This window comes from Saccopteryx leptura, chromosome 4 (genome assembly GCF_036850995.1).
Source record: "Saccopteryx leptura isolate mSacLep1 chromosome 4, mSacLep1_pri_phased_curated, whole genome shotgun sequence".
Classification (NCBI taxonomy): domain Eukaryota; kingdom Metazoa; phylum Chordata; class Mammalia; order Chiroptera; family Emballonuridae; genus Saccopteryx; species Saccopteryx leptura.
In genome coordinates this window covers 114,518,932-114,545,066 of record NC_089506.1, presented here as the reverse complement: position 1 = coordinate 114,545,066, position 26,135 = coordinate 114,518,932, and the positions used below count along the sequence as shown (strand labels likewise).

At 36.3% G+C, this 26,135-nt stretch overlaps 1 protein-coding gene across 3 annotated transcripts in view; it reads right to left on the bottom strand.

Moving 5' to 3' along the window:
- NBEA (neurobeachin) overlaps positions 1-26,135 on the bottom strand; it is a 739,008-nt gene that overhangs the window by 536,623 nt on the left and 176,250 nt on the right. For all 3 annotated transcript variants that reach the window (XM_066381029.1, XM_066381023.1, XM_066381024.1), the window contains exons 19-26: positions 23,105-23,186; positions 22,744-22,867; positions 21,321-21,513; positions 18,547-19,557; positions 16,733-16,950; positions 13,270-13,423; positions 4,079-4,259; positions 1,775-1,905 (exon numbers count right to left, since the gene is read on the bottom strand). In XM_066381029.1, coding sequence (XP_066237126.1) covers positions 1,775-1,905; positions 4,079-4,259; positions 13,270-13,423; positions 16,733-16,950; positions 18,547-19,557; positions 21,321-21,513; positions 22,744-22,867; positions 23,105-23,186 — 2,094 coding nt within the window. The remainder of the gene's footprint in view (positions 1-1,774; positions 1,906-4,078; positions 4,260-13,269; positions 13,424-16,732; positions 16,951-18,546; positions 19,558-21,320; positions 21,514-22,743; positions 22,868-23,104; positions 23,187-26,135) is intronic.

Genomic DNA, 26,135 nt, shown 5'->3' with positions numbered 1-26,135 from the left:
TCTCCTTCCTCTCCGTCTCTCTCTTCCCCTCCAGCAGCCTAGGCTCCACTGGAGCAAAGATGGCCCAGGCGCTGGGGATGGCTCCTTGGCCACTGCCCCAGGTGCTAGAGTGGCTCTGGTCGCAACAGAGCGACGCCCCGGAGGGGCAGAGCGTCGCCCCCTGGTGCGTGTGCCGGGTGGATCCCGGTTGGGTGTGTGCGGGAGTCTGTCTGACTGTCTCTCCCGTTTCCAGCTTCAGAGAAATACAAAAAAACAAAACAAAACAATATATATATATATATCAATCATCTAGTTAATAGTAAGTGATAAGAGTGTGGGTTTTATGATAATATCGGACAGATATCTACCCTGGGGCAGGCAGCAGTAAGGGTATCTCAAAACAGTTTCCATCATTTACAGCCAAGAGTACAACAGATTCTAGCTGGGTGAAAAGGATAGAAATTTCCAGAAAAGAACCCATATAAAAGTCAATAAGAAGGCCCTGGCCGGTTGGCTCAGTGGTAGAGCGTTGGCCTGCGTGTGGAAGTCCCTGGTTCGATTCCCGGCCAGGGCACACAGGAGAGACGCCCATCTGCTTCTCCACCCTTCCCCCTCTCCTTCCTCTCTGTCTCTCTCTTCTCCTCCAGCAGCCGAGGCTCCATTGGAGCAAAAAGATGGCCCAGGCGCTGGGGATGGCTCTGTGGCCTCTGCCCCAGGCGCTAGAGTGGCTCTGGTCACAACAGAGTGACGCCCCGGATGGGCAGAGCGTCGCCCCCTGGTGGGCGTGCCAGGTGCATCCCCATCAGGTGCATGCAGGAGTCTGTCTGACTGCCTCCCCGTTTCTAGCTTCAGAAAAATACAAAAAAAAAAAAAAAAAAGTCAATAAGAAATCAAACAAGAACAAAATCAATTATTCTGATGAAATGAAGTCAACAGTGTGACTAAAATGGCAAAAAGCAATGGGAAGGGGGCAAGCTGCAGAGTCAAACATGATAAAGAGCTAATTCACAACAATAATTACTGGTACATTCCAAAATACGCAACATTTTTTATTCATTTCCTGAACATTTAATATATTTTTGTTGAACATTATGTGAACGTCTATCACTAAGACCACATCAGTTTAAAAAGAGCATTATTCACTCATGCAGTATATATTATATTTATTTTATTCATTGTTCATTTATTATTCAATATATATTGAACTCTGCAAAAAATATATGTACTAAAAACAGTTATAGCTAAGAACTTTCAGAGCTAGGTATGTTATAATCTTTATAAGAACCCTATGAAGCTGGCCCTGGCCAGTTGGCTCAGGGGATAGAGCACTGGCCAGGTATGCGGACATTCTGGGTTCAATCCCCAGTCAGGGCGTGAAGAGACCATCTGCTTCTCTTCTCCTCCCTGTCCTCCTTTTCTCTCTCTTCTCTTCACAGCCAGTGGCTTGACTGGTTCGAGCATCAGCCCCAGATGGGGGTTGCCAGGTGGATCCCAGTCAAAGCACATGTGGGCATCTGTCTACCTTCCCTCCTCTAACTTAAAATATATATATAATAAAAGAACCACATGAAGTAGAAGTTATTAGTATCTTCATTTAAAAATTTAAACCCCAAGTCTCAGAGTGGTTCAATACCCTTAGTAAAACGATTATAAGAGGAGAAGCCAGCACTGGAGCCTAGTGGGTCTGATTACCAAACCTTTGGTCTTTCATTTAACAATATCATACAGTTTGTTCTCCTAAACTTTAAAAAACATTTTAAGATACATTATATTTAACATGGAAACACTGACTTACCTTGGAAGCCGCTGTGGCAGGCACATTTTGGGGCACTTCCTGAGGTTTACTGCTTCCATGGGAAGACTTGTTCCCTCTGTCTCTCTGTCTCTGCCGACACTCCAAACAGTTTCTCACAGCAACACAACAAACTATTTAAGAAACCAAAAGCTTATTATTAACATAAACTGACTTTGACACGTTAAAAAAGGTTGCTGTGTTCTTTTTCTATTTCTTTCCCTTTCCCCCATCCCATTACAGTTCTTAAAATCAACTAGATCAAATAGTTTTGATAATTATGAAATATAGAATGGAAAGTACATATAAAATATATGTAATTAAAAAAATAAAACAAAATACCCATGTACTACCAATGTACCCATGTGCTAGCTAAAGAAACAGAATGTCATCAGGGCTTTTGAAGTTCCCAGTGTACTCCTCCATATTCTATCCCTTCCTTCATTCAACATGCTAAATTTTATGACTCAATAAAAATTCTTAAAAACTTAGTTATCTGTATTTGATAAGTTCTTTTGGATAATAAGACTTCTTTCTGTAAACTGACTGCCTTGGCAACTCTCACAAATCCTAATGTTCACCTTTCTTCATGGTGGGAAAGTCAATGACCTTTGTCAATAAGCATTCAGTAAGAACAAGCATTATTTATGTATTTCTTTATTTTAAGAAGCACTAAAGTATAGTAATAAACACTATTGACTTCGGAATCAGACCACCTGAGTTTGAATCCTGGCTATGCTTCATGTGACCTGCATGCTTGTGGGCCAGCTGCTTAAACTGCCTATATAAGTATAAACATATTTCCTTACAGGATCCTTGTAAGGATTGATTGAATTAACATACATATGGTTCTTAGAACAGTAAATGGCATATATTGATGTATAATTGTTTCCTTTAGTAATACTTATAAAACATTCCTATGGATAAAAAAAAATCTGCTAGGAATTATTAGGATAAAATAAAATCAGCAGTTAAGTTTTAGAATACATTCAAAAATAAAAACTCAAAGTAACCAAATATATGTTGGTTTGCAGATACTGAGGCCTTTAAAACTATTTCTTCTTCTCCCCATGTCCACCCTCTCAGACACTACGGCTTATCAGTGGCCATGTCCAGGATGTCCCACAAGACATCATCCCTCTGCTGTCGTGGTCAGAGAGACTTCTGTGTGAGCTCATCTCTCTCTATAATTATCATGTTGTGAAATGATTGCTTTAGCCTGTTTGTCTTTAAAAAATACAAAACAAAAAAAGTAGGTTCCATTCTATCATATTTTTTTAAATTTTGTTACAACTGACAAATAAAATTATATATATTTAAAGTATAAACATGATACTTGACATATAAATACATGGTGAAATGACAATTATAATCATGTTACACTGTCCTTCTTAAAGCAGTTTCTAATCCTTCCTTAGATCAGAAACTTCTCTCCTGAAATTACACATGTATTGATTTTTACATAATTTTTTAAATTATGGGTTAAAAGAGCATACATCAGGAATTTCTTCCCTATCTACTACCTTCTTGCTTTCTCACACCCTCCCTTGCCCCCTGCTCATGCTCTATGGCAAGTATGTAAAGAACAGCTTTCTGTTCTCTGTGAAGTCTAACTATGATAAATACATTTCCCCTTTAAGAAAGGTAAGGGAGGTGAAATGATTCTTGCCTAGAGCTGATCTAAATTGACTGAGTTGCCCACACTAAATTTTATTTTCTTTCCTTTTTTTAAAAAATTAATATTTGGAAGGAGCCATATGGCCTCCTGTTCTCTTAAATTAATTTTTCTTTTTAAATTATATATAATGTACAATATTGTATCAGTGCTAAGTTTCTTTAAAACACAAGATAGGAGGCAAACAGCACCAATACAGTGATGTTTATAGCATTAACGATCCCCACTGAGGAGCACAGTGAGGCTGGCACAGCCAGTCTGTCCATCAATATTATGGGTATGTCCTGAATTTTCTGATATGTGAGTGCCCAGTACAACTACATTCTGCATTAGTGTATCAAAAAAAGAATTAATAAATGAGTTCTATTAAAATCACTTCAATGAAAAAGGTTACAGTCCTATTGATTTTTAAATAATTCAAAATATATTTAATTCTATTTCAAATTATAATCCATTCAAGATGATCAAGTTTATAAATCTCCAATGTGAAGATACTATAATTTTCTGTAATTTACTATAATAACCTCTATATTATATAGTCCTCAGATTGTATTATCAATAATTTATGTATCACAGTGTCAAAAAACAAATCTGTAGGTAATTATATAACACACACCTTTATTCTTACTCACCTAGCCTGAGGCACTGTCGCATTAACCCTCCAGAAGACATGTTTTTTTCAGCTTCAATTTCACTGAAATTTAGAGAGCTGGCAAATACAAGGACATCAACCATAGCCATCAATCGGCTGAGGAACGTCACTGCTGTCTCAGCTGACATGCCTTGTGTCACTTCAATGTTTTCCAGTTCCGTCTTTAAAAAAGAGGATTTAAGACTCGTTAACATTTGGAAATCTTAATATGTACATATTACAGGTAAAGAATACTTTAGTATGTTCAGTATGTTTCACAAACAAAACAGATTATAATAATTTATAACCTAATTCAATATATCATAAGAGCTGGTCATCAAATTTGATTATTTTACCAATGATTTATTCCTGAATAAAGGAAAAGGCTATTTTTAAAACCAATGTTAGATTTAAATATTGTTACCTACCTATAAAAACCACATTTCAAACTGAAGATCACTTTGCAAAAATAATTAGAAATGATAGCACATTTTTATCTTTATTAGTGTCAATTCTTTTATTATTTAAGAAATATAAAATTCCTATGTCTTTGCTAAATTCCTCACTCTTGTTTATACAAAATGTGTTAATTTTTATTTCCCATAAATGTGTAACAATAGGGAAGGTATATGGCACTTTCATTGGGCAAAATAAGACTTTCAAATTAGAATATATAACAATTTCTTATCCATTTCAGAATAAACTAAAACCACTAGGCATCGTAAATGTACAGCAAAAATCAAAGGTAATAATAATCGAGAAGATAATTCTTCTATAGACATAATCACTAGAAATACGATGAATTAATAGAATTCTAGGTTGGTAACATTGCATTTTCACCAAGATATCGTCTATGATAAAATATAATCTCTTGCTTTCAAGAAGAATGTTACAAAGTGTTCTAATTTTTGAGATAAATAATTGGATTTTATAAGCAACAGCGACATTTCTTATTTTTCATTGTTTTTTTAGATAACATTTTAGTTATTTTGGTTCATTCTGACTAGGCCTCATTTTTCTCAATGCCTCAAAGAGCAAAGTAAAGCAAATAATACTTTATAAATAAAAAAATGCTACTGTTTAAATTTTCTAAAAACAGGCATATTAGCCATATAGATCAACTTTAGTTCTTCAAATGATAAATTAAACTACAAGGTAAGCATGTATTATAAGTATCTGCTCCAATTTAATGTTTCATTTCGACATTGCTTATACCCATCATTCTACTTAAACATATTTCTGCTCAAATTAACATGGAAATGTCAGCAGAAAACAGTCATTTTTTAAAGGCAACTTTTAAACACTTCTTGCATACTGGGTAGGTATTGAAAATGATAGGTGACTACTGAAAGCATTATGTAACTTAATTCCAAATGCAGAATAAACAACTTTTTTCCATTTAACATCAAAATAGTGGCAAAATCATTATTTCTTCATTTAACTTGAAAATATTTTAAAATCTTGTTTTCAATATTTCTTTACAACATTCTGCCAATTCAGTGTCTGTAGTCCAAAGAAAGACTGTTCATTACTGGATGTTCGAAGTGCACGCCTTATCTCTGAGCACTCCCTCGATACAGAGGGTCATTGCATAGTATGAACAAAACACCTGTGACCACCACACAACAAAATTATAATCAAAAGCAGAGAAATTCATTCTATGTAAAACCTCCTTTAAATCACATCTATCAGTACAACTTTTTACAATAGAATGGAAGATCTGGTCTTTGCTCAGATCTAATAAATATTCTGAATAATTTTTCAAAATACTAGAATTTTAGGATATATACAAATATGTACTCAAATTCTTCATCATTCTGAATTCCTTAAGTTATTAAAAATCTAACTCACTTTGTTAGTCAAGGTCTTATTTTTGAGTCTTTTGGGATCTACAAGACTTAATCTTCAATTTCATTTTTAAATGAGTTATATACAGAACTCATAAACAGAAATATTAGCTATCCATATAATTTGCCAGTTACTTTTTGCTAAACAAAAACTTTTAAATAAAAATTTTTCTTAACACAAACCATAATCTAAAATGGAGTTCCTATTTCATTATACATAAAAATAACTTATAATTTTGATGAAACATCAAATCTATAATTTTGATATAAACATCAAAACATGTATAAAAATAAAGGACATTTCCAAACAATTATTACTAATCTTAATATATTCCACCCAGTGTGCTTTCATTGGAAGCAGTCAACACCTGATTGTACATATGCCTAGAATATTGTTTTCATTATATTATCATACCTTAGTCTAAAGATTTTGTTGATAATAAAATAGTAATTCATCAATGAACTAAGAAAATAATCCTTTTCATGAATCTTTAAAATATGCATAAGACATGCCTAATATTAAAGATGGCATGGAAACACAAAATATAACAAAGTCAAAAATTTCATAAAGTAAAAATAAAATTTTAAACTAAAATCCTGAAAATTACTGAAGTAATACTAACCTTAGAACCCTGGACATGCATTAGACAAAACAGACAACGGACCAAAAAAGTACAAGAAAAGAAAATTATTAAAATTAAATAAAAATACAATGTAAAATTAAAACAAAATAATATATTTAAAAGTTATATTTGATTATTTTAATAAAAGCAAAAATTCAAAGAGGCAATCACTTTATAATTTACAATGATTAAGATTAACTATCAAATACGTAGACTATGTCTTTCACTCATTAGAATAACTGCTCAAATAACATGTAAATATATTTCAGATATTAGAAATTATGCATATTCTACATGGTAAAACAAATACCTTTTCCTAGCTGATGACTAAGGGAATATTTAATAAATGAACCAATGTAACATTTCTCTAAAAGCCCTAACTGTACTATTTTAGGCATAAATGACTATAGCAAACTTCTAGAATTTTCTTTAAGAAATCATGTTATAGTTTTGAGCCCTTCCTATAGATCAAAACTCCAGGAGTTGATACAAGAATAGAATATTCAAGTGATTATAACTTAAAGACCACATTTCCTTGCTAAAAAAAGAATTTATTGATAAATTAATGAGACCTGCATACCTACTTACACAGCTATTTTACTCAGTTTTAGAATCTTTTTTTTTTTTTGTATTTTTTCTGAAGCTGGAAATGGGGAGAGACAGTCAGACAGACTCCTGCATGCGCCCGACCGGGATCCACCCGGCATGCCCACCAGGGGCTACGCTCTGTCCACCAGGGGGCAATGCTCTGCCCCTCCGGGGCGTCGCTCTGCCACGACCAGAGCCACTCTAGCGCCTGGGGCAGAGGCCAAGGAGCCATCCCCAGCGCCCGGACCATCTTTGCTCCAATGGAGCCTTGGCTGCGGGAGGGGAAGAGAGAGACAGAGAGGAGGGGGGGGGGGTGGAGAAGCAAATGGGCGCTTCTCCTATGTGCCCTGGCCGGGAATCGAACCCGGGTCCCCTGCATGCCAGGCCGATGCTCTACTGCTGAGCCAACCAGCCAGGGAGTTTTAGAATCTTTTAAGAATTATATTCAAAATATTTTTAAAATCTGAATAGAATTAAGTTCACAATAAAAGTCTTCAACCATTCCTATTCTGATTTTTGAAAAAAATATATGTGGGCATAAATTTCAAAATACACTATTTACATGGTGCTTTATTAAGAAAGCATATAAAAGCTTTCTGAGAATACTAAAGTATAATTTAGTGTCATGTGATGAACCAAAAAAAATATTTCCAAATCTATTAACTAAATATTCTGATAAAAGAAATCATAAATTAAAATTATGACTTTGTTCTCTAACAGAAAAAAGATAAAAAAAATATCAAAGTTTCAAAATCATAACAATATGGCTATTAGGAAAGCCAGAAATACCAGTCTCTATTATTTTTCTATAAAAGAGAAAATGAAACCATTAAGTGACACCGAGTTAAACTGTAAACATTCAGTGATCTGGTATCAACCTAAAGTCAGAAAGTGATTATGCAATTTGTTGTTATACTATGTTCCTTGCTTCTCTTCATTTTTTCCACCAATTCCTTACTTTAATTTATGACCAACTTGTACAATGTATTGAATAAAAATAAGAGGATTCAAGTAACTACTGGTAGTTATGGAAACAATTAACTCCAAAAAATAAGTAACAACAAATATTATGTTCCTTCCTCAAAACGAAGACTGGTCAAAATAGGTATTAAGAGGTCTAAATTTGCCCTGGCTCATTGGCTCAGTAAATAGAGTGTCTGCCCAGTGTGTGGACATCCCGGGTTCAATCCCTGGTCAGAGCACACAGGAGAAGTGACCATCTGCTTCTCTCCCTTTCCCTCTGCCCCTCTCTCTCTCTCTTCTCCTCCTGCAGCCAGTGGCTGGACTGGTTCGAGCATCCCGGTCGGGGTGCATGTGGGACTCTGTCTCACTATCTCCCCTCCTCACTTAAGAAGAAAATAAAGGGAGGAAGCCTGGGAGGGAGGGAGGAAAGAAGAAGTGGAAGAAGGGAGGAAGGGAGGAAAGGAGAAAGAGAGAAAGAGAGGAAGGAAGGAAAAGAGGTCTAAATTTTCCTCGTGGGTAGACCCTGGTCTTATTTAGAGACTTGAAATTACTTTTTTAACTTTTTTCTGCCACGATTTTAAAAAATATATGCAAAACAGAAACTCCAAATAAAGTCATATTTCTCCATGAATATTATGCTTAAGGTGTTCACCATAATATAAATATTGTATAACTATATGTTTTTCCTTAAGGTTTTCAGTAAGATCTTTTCTTACAAGTAAGATTAATCTAAACCAATTTTCTCACATGATGATACCACACAGCAATACTCAGTGTTAACCTTGGCCTGGATCTCTGTGCTCACATGAGGTCCCAGGGCAGAGGTCAGACCAGCACTGTGCCAAGGCCAAGGAACTAGCAGACGAGAAAATCACACCATTTTCATTGTTGCCATTAAAACCCATAATAACTAAATTTGTCTCAAATATCCTATTTTAAACTTCAGAATTCTGAGCATGACAGGCTTATTTTATAAAGGGGAAGCTTATTCTATCATGATACAATTCTGAACAAATAGTTCCAAAAGGATCTCAAGGAAAGGAACATTCATTAAGAGCCTTCTCCATCTGGAGCACTTTACAGGTATACATACCTAACAATTCTCACATGTCTCCTTGTGGGATCAGTATAATTAACACCTTTTAGTAAATGAAGTTGAGGTTGAGGTCATATCCAGTGAGTGGTTCAAGTACCAGGTTTGCCTTATGCTAAAACTCATATACCTCACAGTAAATCAAAACTTCTAAAAGGTCATGTGCAAGTGTCACCAACCACAGCAAACAGGTTTGTTTTTCATAATAAGAAGTAAATTACCTGAAATCCACACTTACACCGCGAAATGGGAAAGGCATATTCCTGTGTTGTGCTTTAAGTCATGTTTTTTAAATGGATGACTACACAGAAGAGTTAGCATTCTACTTACTCTCTCAAAATTAAATACAATTTCAACATGAGACATGTCAAATGCTAAATAAGATTAGTATGACCGAGTGTGAAAAGTTTTATCTCCTAGAACATAATGAATGCAATCAGTAAAGTTGTCTTTTAAAATACTAAAGACTTTAATAAATGTTCAGTAAGTCAAATTCAAGTTCTTGTAGAAAAGAATGAATTTATCTTAAGTTATAACTATTGAATTTTCAATGGCAATAAGTAATAAAGTCTTCACAGTAAAACACTACACTATGACATTTGTATTTATTTAAAGATTATCGGAAAATATGACCCAAAAATCTTCACAGTAAAAACATTATACTATTACATTTGTATTTATTTGAAGATTACGGCAAAATATGATCCAAAAGTCAAATGTGACCCATTTGAAAAAAATGGCTGTTTTTATAAATAAATTTTTATTCAGACACACATACACCTATTCCTTATGTAACTGTCTGGCTGCTTTTGTACAACAATGCAGAGTTGAGTGGATGGGACAGAGATTCTACGGCCCACAAGACTGAATGTTTCCTCTCTGATCCACATAGAGAAAGTTTTCCGACCACTGCCACATCATCCTTTCTCATCAGTTTTCATTAAATGCCTATCTGCGTAAAATACATGAATATTTTGAAAAACTCCACAAACCTAAACTAAATGATCAGATAACCAAGTGTTTGTTTCAGATATTTCAATTTCTCCTTACATAGGTTTAAAATTTCAATACCTTCTACATGACAATGTTTCCCTTTGTAATTTGATGTGGACAATGTTTCCTTTTTAACTTATTCCTTCCAAATCAATACCTTCAGTTCTAATTTCCTTCTTTATTCAATCTTCTCCTTCCTAACTTTTGCCCACCACAATTTTTAGCCAGAATATTATACAAGTCAAAGAAAGCACCTCTTAGCAGTCAGAGCCAATCATGGCTTTACCAGCACAAAGTGGGAGAAACCGTTCCGGCTGTTTCTTTTAAGGAAGCAATTCATTCAAAGAACATGAAATAAAACTATGTCTTATGACCAGGTATAGGCAGAATCAATTTATGACCAAAAGAGCAAACTCCAGACAGAGACAATGAAGGAAGGTTTCTGCACTCGAATAAGTTCACCCAAGTCTTCTGAAAACAGTCCAGGTGGTAAGTAATTTCAACTTCCAAACTGGTCAGATTATATGGATAATAAATTTGGAAATCAAACCTCAAAATGTCTGTATCTTTACCGTACATTCATTATAAAATAAAGATGCAAATTTGGGTAGTAAAACAGTATATATATCATAATGCTTATTGGTAATACATGTACTTCATTAATTTTTCCCTATCTTGATAGAGATGGTTTAGCTTTAAATTTTGGAAGAACATTTAGTAATGTGATTATCTGAAACCTATGCAAATGTTTACCTACTACTAATGTTACATAAAGTCAATTTTTTTTGTTCTTCAAAAATTTTAAGACAATATACTTAAATTCACAATACACAGTGAATGTAAATACAAACTTTTAAAAATCAATAACAATGAATGATAATTTATAAAACAAAAAAATTTATATGATAAAATAAGTGTCAGGAGGAAAATATTAACTTACTCAGTTTTTAATGCATAGAAGGAAAAAGAAATACTTCTCCTGTCTTAATATTAGAATGCACTGAAGTCATACACAATTCCCAATTTACTGGCATGATATAAACCACCAGAAGAAACCAGACTAGAGAGGAGGGCTGGTCCGTCAATGTCACAGGATACTGCACTCTGTACACACCATCAACCTCTCCTTTTCCTGGCTCCATTTCCTCCGTTAGCTCCTAATCCCATTAATGCCCTTATGATGATCTGTTCCGCGGCACACCACCCTGAACTAGCCTGCTTGTCTCTGCAGACTTCCTGCATATAAGTGCTTGTGAGAGAAAGGTATTTTGAGAGTACAATCTTTTGGTGCTAATATTTAAGTTTCAGAGCTGCTTTGGGAATGGTAGCAATGACAACAGAGTAGTGAGAAAAAGAGTCATGAAGAAAGAACTCATTATTGATGACGCTGAGTCAGAGATCAACTTGGAAACATTGCCTCACCAAGTACAAGACATCTTAACAAAACAGGTTTCTCTCTGGGGAAAGCACACTTTTGTAGCTTCCAGATGAGTTTTCAATATGGTACAAGAACACAGGTAATATTGGAAGCATGGTTCTCTATTCTTTCTCATCTCAGCAAGCAGCTAAGGAATCAAGTTGTTTTTTTATATAGATCAGAGATATATTTTTTAAAGTGATAACTACAATATAAAGTTAGCTTTGATCTACTATATTTTAAATCAATGGTTTTCAACCTTATTATACTTGGGGTTCAGTGAAAATAAAATTATTTCAGAAGTCACTTAGACTGAAATCACTCTGAGCATAAACAAATTCAACTAAGATCATTGGGTATATAATCTACAACATCAGGGTTTTAGTTAACTCTTGAGATTGGCACAAATTTCTAGCAAACCAGTCCACAGACCAGCTGTTGAAAAACGCCTTTAAATGACATATGATTAACATTAAATTCCTCTCAATCTTATTATATTAATGCGTATCAATGTTTTATATATAGGGAAAAGCTTTATTTTTAAAATAAATGTTGAGCCAGTAAATAAATTCAGATAAAAATGGTATTAAAGGCCATGTGAGTAACAAAGTTTCCTGAAGTTTTTAGTGATAGTGAAATTTTTTTTAAATTTTTTATTTATTTACTTTTTTAGATTTTATTTATTCATTTTTATTAGAGAGAGAGGGGAGAGAGAGAGAGGGGGAGAGATAGAGAGAGAACAGGGGGAGGAGCAGGAAGCATCAACTCCCATATGTGCCTTGACCAGGCAAGCCCAGGATTTTGAACCGGCGACCTCAGTATTCCAGGTCGATGCTTTATCCACTGCGCCACCACAGGTCAGGCCAGTGATAGTGAAATTTTTAAGAAAAAATAAGAATGGTAAGCTTTCTACTTTTTCTATATAGGTACCTAAGTTTTAAATAAGAGACACTCCTAAAATTCATTAAATTGGTTTTCCTTTGGAAGTAAATTGCTGGCTTCAAGATAAAATCTCAGAGAATAGGAAGGTAAGATATTGCATATATAATATATTTAGATTCATGGCTCTAATTACTATACAATAACCATAAACTTGTATTTGAAATTTAAGATACAGACCAAGGGTTTTAACAATTTATTATAATACATATTTGAAAGGGTAAACAATACATAGAAAATAAACAATTTATTGTTATGACTCTTTTTTTTTTCCTTTTCCTGGCTCCATTTCCTCCGTTAGCTCCTAATCCCATTAATGCCCTAATGATGATCTGTTCCGCTGCACATCACCCTGAACTAGCCTGCTTGTCTCTGTAGACTTCCTGCATATAAGTGCTTGTGAGAGAAAGGTATTTTGAGAATACAATTTTTTGCTGCTAATATTTAAGTATTTATTAGAATTACCAGAGAAATATTTTCCTAAATACATGTAGCTGGAACCCAGCACTAACAAATAAATATAAGTATTTATAAATAAAAATTTGTACAATTAGAAGTTCCCTTAGAAAAACATGTTTTGTTAAAGTCCATCTATTTACAGAGCTAAGCTCTTGGATACCTTTTGATATGAGGCCTAGGCCTCATAAACGCGTTTACAGTACGGACCACTGACATGCTCTCGTCATATAATTATACAGTATCACCACTAGATGGAGGCAAAGTACTTACAGTTGGTGACGTTGCAGCAGAGAGCAGAGGTAAAATTCCTCCACAAGCAATGATGATGTTGTCTACCATCTGGGAAATTAGGTGAATTGTGTTATGTACAAAAATAATGTTTTCATTGCTATTGACGAAATCCATTACGGACTTTGTGGAATGGCTAAAACAGCAGAAAAACAAAACACAAATTAATACTTCCTTGGCTTAAGAATAAGAAACTTAGACAGTTTAGTTATAGTAGGGGTCCCCAAACTATGGCCCACGGGCTGCATGCGGCCCCCTGAGGCCATTTATCCGCCCCCCCCCCCCCGCCGCACTTCCGGAAGAAGCACTTCTTTCATTGGTGGTCAGTGAGAGGAGCACAGTTCCCATTAAAATACTGGTCAGTTTGTTGATTTAAATTTACTTGTTCTTTATTTTAAATATTGTATTTGTTCCGTTTTGCTTTTTTACTTTAAAATAAGATATGTGCAGTGTGCATAGGGATTTGTTCATAGTTTTTTTTATAGTCTGGCCCTCCAACGGTCTGAGGGACAGTGAACTGGCCCCCTGTGTAAAAAGTTTGGGGACCCCTGAGTTATAGTAACACTTTTTAAGTGAGAAATAATAAAGAGGTATTCAAATTTGAAATGGAGTAATTAGACAATAAAAACATATTTTGTAACTGACAGATTACATTCCTGAAAATTTAGCCTTCATCTCTATAGGTGTGTTGTGTCCAAGTGTACTAAGCCAGTATTTTGTTTCTCCTTAAGAAATACGGTACATGAGCTTCATTCAGAGATCTGTGACTAGATCAATGAATTTGCCTGAAAAAATGTATTTCTCTCAAAGTTACTCATTTTGTGTTGAAAGGCAGAACAACTGCACAGTTAACGGGATATTTTACCGTCTTTTATGCAGTCTGTTCGTTGCATTACCAGCCTGCAGGCCCTACCTGACCAGCCATCCTGAAGTGTACACTATTAGTCACAGAAGCGACACAATAGGTGAGTATAAATGAACCAGTAAGAATTCACAAACATACTAAAAGAGAGAAAAGACCTCAAACGTTGGAAGTATAGCTTCCCTGCTCACAAAAAGCAAGGAAGATACTCGGAGAAACACGCTGCTTTAGTCTGCAGTCAGCCAAGAGTGAACAGTTTTCTAATAGGAAGAGTACTGCCAGGATCAAACTGCCGTCAGCAATTCTCAACTTAAACTGTAAAACAACATGTGTGGTATCCTAGATCTCCAGATACTTTCCTCTGTCCTAAATATAAAGTGCTATTTAAAACAAATTAATTATATAAAATTCTGCTTGGGAAATTTGATGAGAACTCTTGAACGGAAAGAAAGACACACAGTATGTTAAAGTAAATTGTGTGCCACTCCTTTAGAAGTTACTCAGAGTGCAACAGGAAATTACACCATATGTTTCCATACATTCATGTTAATAGTAATGCATGTCATGATATTTAGGATCCTTATTTATCATCCCTAGGTAATTGAAGATATAACAGCACTAGCAATGAAAAAGATCCTTGTTTCTACACATGAGTAGACTAAGGACAAATTGGTTAAACATCATCAGAAGTAAAAACATTGTGAGGCAGACCTTGACTACTGCCATGGTAGTTATTCCTTCTTCCCTGCTAACACAATCTAAGTTTTGTTCTATTACTGAAGTAAATTGGGTATGGGAAAGGTTGGCTTCAAACCAGCTATAGGTTACTGACAATATAGGTCTGCACAGACTGGCCATTGCAACCCACTACTTTCTGCTGGTAGTTGACTTAGAGAACAGCTTATCATCGTGCTGGCATATGAGATATATGGGTGAAATCCTTATTAAAACAGAAAGAAAAGAAGACAAAGAAAGATGAAAGAAAAAGGAGGACGGAGATAAAAGGGACAGAGGAGGAGGAGAGAAAGGAGAAGAAAAGCAGAGGAAGAAGAGAAAATGAAGGGGCAGAGGAGAAAAGGAAAAAGAGGACGGAAAGAGATGAGGGAGGAAGAAGAACCCCTGCCTTCTAGTTTGGGCAAGTTTCCTACACTGATTCGATGCCTGGAGCTGAAGCAGGCAACTTAAATTTTAGAATAAAACTCAGGAGAAGCAGGGAAGCCTGTTTGAGTCCTGAAAAGAGTGTCACAGATTTTTGTTTATGGTGGCGTGCTCTGTTACAGAGAGCTATCAACTTCCTAAACGCCTGTACATACAAATGACATAGTCTCATAATTAATTTGTTGTATATTTGCTATTAGAAAATTAAATTAAAAGTGAGCAAAGCCCTGAATGGTTGGCTCAGTGGTAGAAAGCTGGCTTGGCGTGCCGATACCCCTGGTTCAATTCCTGGTCAGGGCAACAGGAGAAACGACCATCTACCTCTCCACCCCTTCCCATCCCTGCCTCTCTTTCTCTCCCTCCCTTCCACAGCCATGGCTGGGCTGGTTCCAAGCACACTGGCCCCAGGCACTGAGAATGGCTCCATGAGGTCTCTACATCAGGTGCTAAAAATAGCTCAGTTGCGAGCATCAGCCCCAGTGAGGTTGGGGAGTGGATCCCAGTCAGGGAGCATGCAGGAGTCTGTCTCTCTGTCTCCCCTCCTCTCACTTAGAAAAGAAGGGGGGGGAATGAGGCAAGGTGATGATTTAATTTATGTAGATTTGGTTTTCTTTAAGTAATTATATTTGAACTAATACCCACTAACTTTAAATGCTATAGACATCTCTAAAAATAGACATCATAAGATGATTGTAAATTTTAACAGTACATATACATTATAAACTTAAGAGTAAAATTAGCATGTGTTATTAATTTTATGAAGATAAAAATGTAGAAATTTCTTTAAATCAAACTTATTTTTGTTGTTAAGTCTATTTTACATACAACAGATAATGCAAGAATTCAAAATTTTGCTTTTTAACTGTCTTAAGCTTAAATTCGTAAATACATTTTGATAGACACAGGCCTTATAACCTTACAAAAATATTTATGATTCTATATAAAATCTCAGTGTAATTTTTTAAAATGTCATTGAATTTATTGGGATGACACTGCTGATTAAAATTATACAGGTTTCAGGCATACAATTTTATAACACATCATCTATTTATTGCATTGTGCATTCAGCAAGTCTCCCCTCATCACCATCTGTCCCGCCCCTCCACCCTCCTCAAACTCCCCTCTTTCCTTCCTGCAATCCCCACACTGTTGTCTGTCTGTAAGTTTTTTTCTATTGCTTAATACCTTCATCTTTTCCACTCAGTCCCCCAACCCCACCCCTATGACAGCTGTGAGCCTGTTCTCTGTATCTATCAGTCTGTGATTATTTTTATATTTTTAAATCTATAATTACTTATAATAAATTTAATTTGAGATTTATTTAATGATATAATTCACTGATCAGTTGACGCCAGTAATTTAAAATTCTCATATTCTTAAATGAAAGTAGCAGTACTTTAATTTATAGAAAAGAAACATTTCTACCTTCTCCAAACATGTACATCTGTTTCTAACGCAAACAGCAGGTCGGTGAGCAGTCGCTGGTGCATTGGAGACCACTTAAACTCAGGAATGCGGAACATGGTGGTGCGCGGGCCGGGGCTGAACTGGCGCCGCTGCTCCTCCGTCATGGGCATTCCTCGGAACCCTAAATCAACCCGGAGATCCCTGTCCTGTTGTATAACAGACCGACCCTGTACCGCCTGGAGGGATAAAAAGGGGGCATTTGTAGGGTGCAAAAGAAATTCTTGATTTCAGTAAGTACAGTGAGTGAGGAAAGCTTTGGCCATGACTTAAGTATGCTAGTATATTTACATACATTGTTCCCCTGGTGATGCCCTGCACAGGGACCTCTTAGAGCTGAAAAGGCTACTATTAACACTTACTTTGCAGTTTCAGAAACTAAGCAGGAAAATCAAATATCTAAGCTTAATAACAACGTTCACACAGAAAGCCACATCCTCTATACCCCTGTTTCTGGAGTCTTTACCTTAGACCACATTACTTCCTTATGAAAGTGAGCACATACTCAAAGTGAAGTATACAGGATATATGTCATCAACTCACTGTAATTAAAACCACAAAATTAAATGAAGCATTACTTGAATATAGTCAAGTTAATCTCAAAGTCTATTTCACTCACAAATGCATCTCATAAATTAGAAAACCAGAGAAATGCCTATGCACTTGGAATGAATAACAGGCAAGCCCAGTGATTATGGTCAGCAGACAATGCACCAGGCTGTCCTTTATTTTAAATCTGTACCTAATTCAATGTCCCCATCCCTCGACAATTACCACTGTAGTACACACAGCTGCCTCTAAAATGGAATTTGGCAGTTAACAGAGAAAAAATAAAAAGACCTTTTCCACACACAGAATACATGATTAAGGATTCTCACTGGAGTGCAAAGACACCACTTAGGTACATGGTATACTCTTTATAGTACAACATGTTCAATTTACTTTTTATGACATTAAAAGGTGAGTGGAAATCCAGAGAACAAACACATTATTTAGGGTAAAAGTTTTCATCAACTCTTAATGATAAAGTATTATTTAGCCTAGGAAACAATGAAGTGGTCTTAAAACTCACAGTTCAACAACTAAAATTCGTATCAGAAGATAAGGCACTGACATTTTCTCACCATGGCTTCAGTTATTCATTTTCTCATAATCCCTATCCCTGTGGGTGTAAAGACAGTTCTCACTGCTTATAATTTCATACTTTCACAGCCACATTCCCTGCCCCATAGGGTGAGTGTGCAGATTATACCTGAAAACGTGTAACACAGTGCCTGGAACATAGCAGGCACTTGACAAATAACCGTGCCCTGTTCCCTTCCCCTCCATTGCATCTATCAGTTCAGTCTGGGCTCCAAGTCCTCTTTTCTATAATTCACAGAACAGGGCTGGGCCTGACGCTTAAAAGCTTATAATTAATCACATATTCAGAGAGAAGATCTCGAGTACAAAATGTAAAAATGTTGTCAGTCATAAAATGTTAGAACTGAGAGAACCCTTAATGGCCATATTTTCATCTAGTAAAATCTGTTGTACTTCATAAGAAAGTTCAGGCCCAGAGAGTTTGAGCAAAATTACAGACAGAATGTGGTAGAATTGGAAATATAATTCAGATATTTTAAATTTATTTTATACGTACTACCATACTACTCAATTCCATAAGACACTGTGATACTATAATTAAATATGAGCATAGTGTTGGTAAGAAATAACTCTGTTTTGATTCTAACAACATCAATTCAATGCATTTTTAGAACTCTTGTAGGGTAACTTACTTGTGTTGTAGTAGTGGTCTGAATTTTCCGGATTTCTTTTCCTGGCTCTTTGCCATCGTCAGATCTCTCGGTATCTGAAATTATACTTCCAGCGTCGATATTTGGCACAACTTTGCTACCAGAAGGTTCAGTGTCCAGAGCTGTAGCAGTCATTTCAGCATACTCTAACCCTTTAGATGATGCTAAGTCTCTCTCAGAAATACTGCTCATTCCTTCTGAGGTTGTATGGATTTTGAACTCCTTTTCTTCTATTATACTTGTACAAGTTAAGTCTACACTACTGGTCATGTGAGCAAGCAACCCAAGATCATCAGTAACACCAAGATGCACTTGTGTGTCCTGGATATTTGGAATAATGTGGTTGCTAGAAAGTTCAGGAAGGAGTTTCTCTTCCTGTTTGGGTATTTTGTCAAAGAGGAATGATGCAGTACTGTTAGGAAGTTCATCTTTCTCATCTGCTAATGTTATCAAAGGACCGTTATCCTTTTCTTCATTCTTTTTTATGACACCAACACTTCCATGTACATTGTTCTGGAGCTTCTCAACAGCAGCACTGTACACATTATCCAACAGAGACTCCACCTCCACAAGGGCACCGTTCTCTCCGCTCACCAGAGTCTCAGGGGACAAGTCCATGTCATCCAGCTTTACTTCCGTTGCTTCCACCTTCTCTGCTTTTATGTCAACTAACAGATCGTGCACTTCCACGTGCACACCACTGCCTGGCCTGTCTGTGCTTCCTAGAATATCATCAGAAACTTTTGCTGACATGAGCAAGTCTCTAGTGTCTGTGCTGACCGGGTAATCTGTCTCGCTTTCTGGGCTTTGGCTTTGGGAAAGGTCTTCTATCTCTCGAATTTCCATTGCACCTTTGGCTCCTGTCGTCTGTGATGAAAGACCAGAGATGGTGCTCACATTCCCTTTCTTTCCCTTTTTAATGTTTTCTTCCTCTTGTCTCTGATATTCTTCATACATCTTGGCTAGGTATTCTTTATGTGCTTCATAAGTGACCTTAGGGACAAGTTAAAGAACACTGAGGCATTTAATATATATCAAGAAGAAAAAAGATATACATAAAACGACGGTACCAATAGAAAAGCAGTGCCAAGAATTTTAAGATTTCAAACACTGCACATCTTAATACTGTGCTTAGCTTCATCAAGTAATTGGAAATAATCATCAAAAATAGTTATTTATGACTTCTTACATGTCCAAAGACACGCAGTTAGCTAAACTAATATTATTATTAAAGTTTTAAATAAGTAACCTTTTAGGTTAAATATTTCAATGTTACTCTTAGCTAATATGCCAGTTGAACTTCTACATATTTGAGGTATCTAGCTAAAAGAAGTAGCTACTATACAGTCCAAAGCTCTATTACTAGATCAGTTTTCACCTTCCATTATTCATATGTGTGCCTATTTCAACAACTCATTTTAAGAAAAAACACATATCTATAAACATATACATTTATAAACTGTTAAAACATCATAATTTTATCATTATAATAGGCTACTTTAATAGGCTACTTTATATAGGCTTGTTTAGAAATAATAAGGATATATATGTACATATACACATATATATCACATAAAATGCAATGTCTTTTCCTATAAAATACTATTTTCAAATGTGTTAATGTAATAATAAAAGTGTCCATATATTATAATATATAAATTTTTAACAGGAATAAAAACTCTTCTTAAATTAAAAAATAGTTTCAAAATTTTTCCTCAGAGGCATATATGATATTAATTTCTACTTAAGTCACATGAATTTTAGTTTGTGATGGACCTTCCTTTGGACATTATCTTGATATAAAAAGTCTTTAAAGCCCTGGCCAGTTGGATCAGTGGTAGAGCGTCAGCCTGGCGTGCGGAAGTCCCGGGTTCAATTCCCGGCCAGGGCACACAGGAGAAGTACCTCATCTGCTTCTCCACCCCTCCCCCTCTCCTTCCTCTCTGTCTCTCTCTTCCCCTCCCGCAGCCGAGGCTCCATTGGAGCAAAAGATGGCCCGGGCGCTGGGGATGGCTCCATGGCCTCTGCCCCAGGCGCTAGAGTGGCTCTGGTCGCAACAGAGCATTGCCCCCTGGTGGGCGTGCTGGGTGGATCCCGGTCGGGCGCATGCGGGAGTCTGTCTGACTGCCTCCCCGTTTCTAGCTTCAGAAAAAAAAAATAGAAAAAAAAAAGTCTTTAATTTTACATAAGATGAAATCAAATCCCAAAAGCATGGGGCTTGCAAATGATGTCTTCCTTCTACCAATGATTAGATAATATTTGAAATATAAATATATAGATTTCTATTATTAAAAATAAAGAAAAGATGATGCAATTAAAAATACCACTAAAGCACTTTAAATGTTTATGCTTCACTTGGAAATAAAAATAATTTCTGACTACTTTTAAAAGTCTTAAAAAGTATATTTCAGAGTCCATTTCATAAAAGATTCTTATAGGAATCAGTAGGTATGGTTTAGTCTTTAAAACGGCAACTTGCTGAGACTTAACTTCTCATCCGCTATAAAACATACATGGGGTCACCTTTTGGGTCTAAAATTCCTAATTTACAAATCTGAAATTACAATCAAATAATACGTACTTCAAGATCTAACATATGAGCAGAAGGAAAAGAAAAACAGAAAAGAGAGAACACTGGGAAGGAGGAGTTGGCCATGCAGGACGATGCCCACAAGATGGCACCAGATGAATGTTTACAGCCGTATTTTAATCCACAGATGAAACCCTGATGATATAAAATGCTAAGTCTCTGTTACCTTGGAATGGGCTATTGAGAGCGTATCCACCCAGACTCTCCAGCCTCCCCATTCATATTTTATTGCATGATACAACAATATCCGGAAGATATTATAGACCATCTCAGTAATCTTCTGTTCTTCAGAATTTTTAGGATTGATATAGCCAAGAGAAAACATCCAATCCTGCCACACTGAACACTGCAATAGACATCTAACAGGGAAAATATAACCATTAAAAATACCTAAAATGAATTACAATTTACCATTTGGATATTTAGATAAATAGCAAAACATGATCTGAAGCGGATAAACCAAGGTGCAATTGTCCTACATATTCTGTATTCTATATCTGGAATGATGTCTCACTTTTCTACGTGGAAAAATCCAAATTATCATTTAAAATTGCTTTCTTAACTCTCCCAGTCAGATTTAGTTATAATTTCTCTACTCCCTCATCACATGTAGCACTCATGATCATTTAACACATTATAAAGTAACCACCGATTTATCATTCTCTCCCCCACTAAACTGTACTAAGACTGTATACTAAAAGACAGCCTCTGCAGCAAGGCACTTCATACACACCATGCACTCAGCCAATATCTGTTAAGGACTCGGGCAGCAACCACGACTTCAGACTGTGCCCCATATCCTAGGTAATCAGCTTTAAAAGGCATAACAATCAGTTATCAGTCAAACACGGGAAAAGCATGGAATATGAACAAATCCAAAACAATTACAATTAAAAATATGTTCATGACAGGTAGCACCAAAAGAAACAGTGCATTTTAAAAATGGCTTGTGGGCCCTGGCCGGTTGGCTCAGCGGTAGAGTGTCGGCCTGGTGTGCGGGGGACCCAGGTTCAATTCCCGGCCAGGGCACATAGGAGAAGCGCCCATTTGCTTCTCCACCCCCCCTCCTTCCTCTCTGTCTCTCTCTTCCCCTCCCGCAGCCAAGGCTCCATTGGAGCAAAGATGGCCTGGGTGCTGGGGATGGCTCCTTGGCCTCTGCCCCAGGCGCTAGAGTGGCTCTGGTCATGGCAGAGTGACACCGCGGAGGGGCAGAGCATCGCCCCCTGGTGGGCAGAGCGTCGCCCCTGGTGGGCATGCCGGGTGGATCCCGGTCGGGCGCATGCGGGAATCTGTCTGTCTCTCCCCGTTTCCAGCTTCAGAAAAATACAAAAAAAAAAAAAAATGGCTTGTGGATATATATTCAAATATCCAATTAAAACATAATATGCATATAGGTAAAAACATAATAAATTGAAGTAAAAAGAATACAGATTATAGCAATGAAGCATAGAAAGTTTTCTGATAATTAAAAGTATTTAGCAATGTGGGAATGATTTGAAATTTTTTTCTATGAAAGATATTGAAAATAAAGCAAAGAAAATAAGATTAATAATGGAATAAAGTATTGTTATAATATTCAAATCGCTTACCTTCTGTTTTCGCGGCTGTTACTGAAAAGTTTTATCATGTCAGAAAGAAATAAACGGCGAACTTCCATCAGTTCTGCACTTGGTGTAGAGTTTTTTAATAAAGTTGCTACCACCTTAAGAATCACTGTTACAGAACAACAACAAAAAAAGTATATTATAGATTTATAACTACATCATATCTTCCTCTCAAAAAGTATTTACTGATTTTTCAACCAAGAGCTTAGCACCATGGTAGGTAAGCTTTAAGTGAAACGAACCATTAAAACACCATCATGATTTAGGTGGTTGGAAGAGTTTTGATTTAGTCTGACACATTACCATGTTACTATTTCATCACAATAAACAATTGCTGTTTGCTCACTTGGGTTCTGAATTTTCACTGTAGAATCTGGCTCTGGGTGTGGTTTGTGTACAACTTGAGTACACACTTGCTCTGTCAATATCTGAAAGATGAAGAATGTGAATTTTATTTAGAAAATAATTTAAAACATAATTACAAAATATACATACAAAGATTTTCCAAAAAAATGTCAATTATGTTCAAATCAAAAGAAGTAAATATCTCTTCTGAAGGGTCTTCTAGTGAATTCCACATACTTCTAAACTCTGCAATCTTCAAAAACTATTTAATACAGATAAAGACAAAACCAAGACCAGTATTTATAGAAGAAGAAATTCAATAGGAAAAGCAAGAATTCATTCTGTTTGAAATATCTTTTCAGTTTACATCCTTAATATACTTACTTACGCTCTGAATTGTAAACACGTTAATTTTAAAAACTCAGAAAATAACTGAATAAACACAAAGTATGAAGCCTGGATCCCAACTCAAAATAAAGTGTCATAGGAAAAATTCCTTAAAAAAATTTACTGCTCATTATCATTTACTAAAGAGTATTTTAAAATTTTCTTTCAAACAAACAAAGATAAAAAGGCCAAAGACTGACCAAATAAAGGGAAGAGAATTCTAAAACATATACTGATTTTTCTACTAAAACACAATCTTGGTGAGTCCAGTGTTCTTACACATTTTCACTGTTTCTCCTAGTAATCAGCACAGAGCCTGCCACACTGCCAAAATCCATACATATTTTAAGTTTAAAAATGTATAACTATATACAAATACTGAATATCAGACTATTAACTGTATTCTATGCCTTACCCTGTGTTTACCAAATTCTTCTTTTAAAAAATTTTCAATTGATTTGAAGGGAGAGAGATAAAAGGGGTAGAGGAAAGGGGGCCGAGAAAGAAAGAAAAGCATCAACTCATTTTTTCACTTAGGTGTTTACCTAGCTGTGCACTCACTCATTGGTTGCCACTTGCATAGTCCTGACTGGGGATCAAACCCATGAGCTCTGTCCTCTGGCACAACGCTCTACCCATTGAGCACTGGCCAGGGTCTACCTAATTCTTACATATATAAAATATCCATTGAGACTATGCTAAATAAAGATATTTTATGTTAGTGATTTAATTTCCTGTTTTGCTTAATATGCTAAATTCTGAGTAAACCTTTTAAAAGCGTTCAACCTATATTAAGGTACAAGAACTCTGGGGGAACTATAAAAGTTGGTTGAAAGCCTAGTTGTGCACAGCTACACTGTAACAGTTGGGGATGAAGAAAGTAAATAAAAAGATAAAAGAGTGGTCCTATCTGATTAGAAAGACACCATGACATCCAAAAGCGGCATTTTTCGTACCTTTCTGCTCATTTTTTTTTTTTGCTTTTTTTTTGCTCATTTTTTATAAAGAAAAAAAAACATGGGAAAAATATTTTGTTGTATTAGGAACATACAGAAAAGGTATTGAGTTGAAATAAAAGTAACTCACTATTACTAAAATGATAAGAGGGCATGATGACCCCTCCTCCCTCAGTCCCACACTTGTGTGGAGACTAAACAGTGCCTCGGGGTCTTCTGAACAGCACTCCAGAATGCACTGCTAATGAAATGGAACTGCCACATGGGACACAAATTTCTGTAAAAACTATATACCATGGAACGATCAGTGTTCTTGGTATATAGTCTTACAAGGAGTTTTCACACCAAACTACTCAAAAAGACCTGGTGAGAACCCACTGCCCTGTGGACAAGACCCTGAGAATTGCCATAGAGTGATTCAAAAGACAAGGTCACTCTTCCATGATAGAGAACTTTCTTACCCCCAAGAAGAAATATTACTACACAGAAAAAAAAACTTATCTCATAGAACCTCCAGTTTTATATTGTTGTCCTTTTTATGTCCTTATTTGATCATTTTATCATGAGGGTAATAATTGTGTTATCTACCTAATAAAGTTGCTAGAAAGATCAAATGAGAGTCTATCTGTGAAAGTGTTCTAAAAACTGTAACATTCAAATATAAGATATTTTTAAAAATATATTTAGAAACTCAATTCAGCATGTCTATATTAAGAACCAGTTACATGCCCACATTCTGCTACACATTTGGAATGGGAAACACAGTTGCTGGGTGGAACTATATTTCTAGGTTCAATTAATTAATATTCTGGAGAAAGGCATAAAACCACATCCCTGTTACATAATAAAACACGATAGACTATCATTAAGAACCTACAGAAATTTTGAAAGGGGGAGTGAAATAAGATGATATGAAAGGAGAGGTAAATGTAGACACAAACATTTTAATGAAACGACAGGGCTCAAGATGGGCCGTGCAGGTTGGATAGACTTGGTTTGAGTTGTGCAGAGGACGTTAACCCCTGCCCCCACCAAAACAAAATGGCTCAGAGCCAGAGTGAACATAAAATACAATGTGTTTTTAAACACTTACAGTACATCTCAATTCACACTAGCCGTATTTTAAATGTATCAATGGCTCCATGGGACTAGTGATTATCATATCAGAGTGGGATGAGAAACACAATGAATTATAAGCATTGAGATAACCCAATAAATATGCTATTTACAGACATAGATATGAACCTAGCATAATACATTTAAATGTTATGTTATAAATGGATTCAGTTCCTAATCCATGAGTCACAGAGATAACTGAAGTTTGAGCAGAAGCCACTGGAGCTTCCTCCCTGACACTCAGCATACATAAACCATCTTTGATCAGCAGGTTTGACTTCGGACACAGGAGTAGTACTAGTTTGATTATTAAAATGGCAGACTGGCCCTGGCCGGTTGGCTCAGTGGTAGAGCACCGGCCTGACGTGTAGAAGTCCCGGGTTCGATTCCCGGCCAGGGCACACAGGAGAAGCGCCCATCTGCTTCTCCACACCTCCCCCTCTCCTTCTTCTCTTTCTCTCTCTTCCCCTCCTGCAGCGAGGCTCCATTGGAGCAAAGATGGCCTAGGCGCTGGGGATGGCTCCTTGGCCTCTGCCCCAGGCGCTAGAGTGGCTCCGGTCGCGACAGAGCGAC